This window comes from Pteropus alecto, unplaced genomic scaffold (assembly GCF_000325575.1).
Source record: "Pteropus alecto unplaced genomic scaffold, ASM32557v1 scaffold39, whole genome shotgun sequence".
Taxonomy (NCBI): Eukaryota; Metazoa; Chordata; class Mammalia; order Chiroptera; family Pteropodidae; genus Pteropus; species Pteropus alecto.
In genome coordinates, this window is record NW_006443568.1 from 13,829,662 (window position 1) to 13,834,361 (window position 4,700).

Genomic DNA, 4,700 nt, shown 5'->3' on the forward strand with positions numbered 1-4,700 from the left:
TTACACTTCCCCTGGGAGAGATCTGCTTCAGGCGATGCTCCAGATCGTGCCCACCACATGCACTTCTCTTTAAGAAGCACTGGCGGAACAGATCACCAAAGTGTTTTATCTCCAAGTCCCTAGAAGAGATCAATTACATCGAGGTCAATTACAAAGCAAAGTGCATAAATTACTGAGCCAACCCTGAGCAGGTTTGGATGGACGTAGGGGGTTAAGTAATCTCCCATAATTTCCTACAGTGTTATTGTCTCCATGTTATCAAATTTAAAAACTGAGCCTCAATGAAGTGGAAATGACTCGCCTAAGGTCACCCAGCTAGTAAAGTGACAGGAACTAGATTTCCAACTATAAAGTCAGTGCAGATGATAGTTAAGCAGAGGCAACTTTAAGAAACAAAGTGGTTCCCAAACCAAGATTGTAGGATGGGGACAACATGAAGGAACACACTGTTAAAAACCGTCATTTCTCAGGGAATGGAACTTTCTTCAAAGGAACTCTCATGTTCTACTTTTTATAGTTCAGTAACATTGAGTGGTTATAACCAATATATTTTTCTTAATGCTGGTTGCCCAACAACATCGAAAGGTTATTCTTTAGGTACTAACCCCAATAACTTCTCTTGATCTGATTTCACCCTCACTCAGCTACCTTCTTAATTCCCATAGAGCTGGCTAGCAGAGAGAGAGAGGACTCTGGCCCAGGTGACATCACTGTCATCCACCTGAATTTCTGTTCCTCATTATAAATGAATGCAGCTCAACAAATTTTTTCTCCTCTTCTCAACAATTCCCAGGGTCCAGCAAACAGAAAGGAGCATTATATATGCAAGTCAGAGCCGTGAAAAGAAACAGAATCCTCTTTAGCATAGTAACACACAAGCATTAGTCCACTCTTGGCCATGTACAGCCTAATTGTCAGTTCAATGTTTGACCCTGTCTCAGACAGCAAGTAAAGGCTTCTTATCTATTTCTGTGTTACTGTTTCTCTTGCAAGAAGCAGAAATCCAACTCGTGCTGGCTTAAGAATAAAAATTAGGGTGGATTTTGTAGCTTAATATAACTTAAAAAGCCAAAAATAGAGCTCCAACTTCAGGCACGATTGGATACAGGCATTTGATTAATGTCATCAGGCCTTTTTCTGACTCTTTTCTCAACTTTCTGTTGTGCTGACCTTACTCTCAGGCAAATTCTTTGCACACAGCTGTCCTTGCCTCTCCAGAGTTCTTTTTTCTAGTTTGGAACCAAGCAGTAGAGAAATTTCTCATTAGTTCCATCAGAAGTCCCAGAAGTGAATCTCATTGGCTTGGCTTAGATCACTTGCCTATGTCTGAATACACTGATTGGTCTGCCCTAAATCATATCACCTCTCCCTTCTACAGAGCTGGGAACCACACAGAACGACTGGGGAGCAGTGGATGTCCAAAGGGAAAATAGGTCACTATAGAAGTAAAAACTTGAGATGGGGAGGAAACAGATGCCCAACACTAGATCTGAGGCCCCCTTCAGCTTGATCTGGGGGAAAAACAGAATGGAAAAAAATAACTCATTGTCAAGCTGAAGGCTGACGAGAAGAGACATGATAGTCAGGGTAGGGGCGGGGAATCAGATTTCAGGACAGAGGAACTCAGGGGAGGGTGGAGCAGGAGGGCAGTGCCTGCCCCTGAGAGCTGAATCAGGAGACCTAGACTCTGCGTGGATCTGAACAGGTGACATGAGCAGGATCATGTCCGAGGGAGTGGATTGTGCCACCCCACCCTCTGACGTTCAGGGCGAGGTATTGTGCCATGATGCTTATATATCTGTCGTTTTCACATGAGTCCTGTTAGCAATGACCTCTACATCAACTGACAAGATTAAGTTCCTGGACCCAAGAAGCTGAGAACTCGACCTTGGACGCTGGTAGATTTTTACAAGGTCCTACCCCATGGAAGGCCACTTGGCGGGCAGCCAGCAGGCCTGCCTTGACCACACCCTGCCTTTGCTTTGAGGCCCCCAGTGCTGTCCTTACAGTGCTGTGCCAGGTTTTTGTGAGACCACAGATAAGAACCCTGGCACGGGGCTTCCTCAGAGGGGGCCAAACAAATGGCAGCTGTTCTTATTACTGTTGGATGCGCATGTGACTAGCACACAACTAACGATACCTATTATTAGGTATGCGAAGCTCACAAAGGGTACCAATAAGATGCTTGAGAATCGGTAACTGTTAATACAACTAACTGTTGTAAATTCAGAGGAACCTACTGCAGTAGCTGATGCTAATTACTACTCAGAATACTTTCCCATCGCTTCTCTCTTTGTCACCAGGCCACCCGCTTGCAAATGTGCTCAAAGCACAAACTTGTTTCCCCACTGATCCTGGCTTGGCTTGGCTTAGATCACATGCCTATGTCTGAATACACTGATTGGTCTGCCCTAAATCATATCATCTCTCCCTTCTACAGAGCTGGGAACCACACAGAACGACTGGGGAGCAGGTTTTATCTGAGCCCCCCACCCCCGTGGTTGTCTTTCTCAAAGTGAGGTCCCCCAGTCTAACCTGTGTTAGAAACGTGATGGTATTCGTTAACTAGGCAGATTCTTAGATCCCATCCAAGCTTGCTAAATCTCAGTCTCTGGATTTGGGGCCGAAGGACCTGAATTTTAAAAGGCTCCGGGGGTGGTGAAAATTCTAATGCACCCCAAAGCTCACAAGGGAGGCACCTGCCCCAACAGGAAAATCCTGATTTGCTCGTAGGCCCCGCCCACGTTGGCCCTTCTATCAGGTAATTCAAAGTCTGCAGGCCTGTGGGTTACTGATTAACCCTAGGTTTCCAGAAGAGAAATAATAATGACTAAAGGGACAACATAAGCCCAGAGACAAACTGAGCAGACCTGAGAAAGTGGTGCCAGATGGCTGTTGTCACCACACATCTGACAAGAAGGAAAAGAAGGCTTGATACGCCCAGCCTAAGTTCAGACTACATCCAGGTGCCAGCGACACCAGCCGATACTCCTTGTCATTGCCAAGGCCCTGAGCTGCCACGTCCTGCTGACTCCCATGCCCAGAATGGCCTGCACTGAGGTCCCACAGCAGCCCCAGCCCACCTCTGCAGGAGCCACCACCACCGACACCGCAATCCCTGCTGGGGGTCGTTGCAGATCCCTGGACGGTGACCTGGACGGTGACCTGGACGGTGATCTGGAGTGCCTGGTGTGCCGGGAGCCCTACAGCAGTGCCCGATTTCCCAAGCTGCTGAGCTGCCAGCATGCCTTCTGCGCTGTCTGCCTGAAGCTCCTGCTGTGCATGCAGGATGGCACCTGGTCCATCATCTGCCCACTGTGCCGCAAGGCCACCGCTGTCCCTGGGGGCCTCATCTGCAGCCTGTGTGACCAGGAGGCTGTGGTGAGGCGGTTAGCCCGGCCATGCCCAGAGGTGCGGCTCTGTCCTCAGGAGCTGGCGAATCCTGCCAACTTGACAGCAGGGCACCCCGGCTTGTCAGGAGAGGATGAGCAGGATGTGGCAAGTGCCAGCCTCGTGGCAGCCCGGCGCCTGGTGGCACACCTGCTCCTACTGGTCTTGCTCATCATCCTCATCCTGCCCTTCATCCACCCCGGCGTCATCCAGTGGGCGCTCACCTTTATCATCATCCTGACCCTGCTGATGTCCACCCTCTTCTGCTGTCACCCCAGCAGCCAGAGCAGCTGCCGGCCCTCCCCCAGGACTGTCTTCTGCAGAGAGCAGAAACGTAGTGAGATCTCTTCCATCGCTTGAGTACGCCCCGACCAGGCACCTGCAGTACCTTCTATCTCTGCGGCCCCATTGCTCTCAGAGTGAGCAGGGTAAAGGGTTATGAAGTAACCCTTGGGAGATAAAATGTTAGCTAGACTTGCAAGCCAAAGCCAGAATGGCTGTCTTGAGTCAAGAACTATATGCTTGGACAATAGACTTATGCCGGACCAGGATACGGCCCAGCTAAACTGTTGGGGTGGGAAGGAGGCACAAATGACTTGAATGCTATAAGACGGGGGTCGATGGGGCACGGTCTTCTTATTCCAATGTTCCTGGGTTTTCTTTCTAGACCTTGATGAAAGGTATTGCGATACTGACACTATTCAAGAACAATTTTTTCTTTTTTGCAATTTATGTCGCAGGTCTTATTTTCTTGCTTGGTTTTGGTTTGTTTTTGTGTGTGTGTTCGGAGCAGTTTGTTCATAGTTCTGGTTGTGACACATTTTCCCTCCCGGGAAGTCAGAGCCCACCGGAAGTCCTCCTGTTCTCCACCCAAAGCGGCCCATCTCGTGCCCATCGCAACTCACTCAAAGTTCTGGCGGTTTGGGTCTCCTGTCGAGTCACCCCCCAGGAACAGAGGGAGAGAACTTGTGCAGAGGGGTGGTACATCTGATGCTGCCGGGAGCCCCCACATTTAGTTGGCAGAGCTGGGAAGGGGCAGAAGGGATGTAGGTAAGGCTGGGGATTTCCCCCAGCATCCCCACCAGCATGTCCCCGCTCTGTGTCATCAGGCCCTGACTTAACAGAGAATCTCAGAGTTGTAAGGGCTTCCTCCCCACAGAGGGCCCATCTGCCCATGACATAGTCCCACGTTCCAAAACCAGACTTTATGGGTGCTGCTTTCTCTATTACTGCACCTCGATTCCCACTTGAGCTTCTGTCATAAAGATAGGAGGCCCCGTAAATGCAGTGGTCCACTCCAACAAGCCCAC

General features: G+C 49.5%; 1 protein-coding gene across 1 annotated transcript; it reads left to right on the forward strand.

The window, feature by feature from the left end:
* Positions 1-3,045: 3,045 nt before the first annotated feature.
* Positions 3,046-3,750, forward strand: RNF186 (ring finger protein 186). Its single transcript, XM_006924495.1, has one exon. The coding sequence runs from the start codon at positions 3,046-3,048 to the stop codon at positions 3,748-3,750; it is 705 nt and encodes a 234-aa protein (XP_006924557.1).
* The last annotated feature ends 950 nt before the right edge of the window (positions 3,751-4,700 follow it).

Bases quoted from the DNA above. Each gene is read 5' to 3' on its own strand.
- RNF186 (XM_006924495.1), top strand. From the start codon at position 3,046: ATGGCCTGCACTGAGGTCCCACAGCAGCCCCAGCCCACCTCTGCAGGA.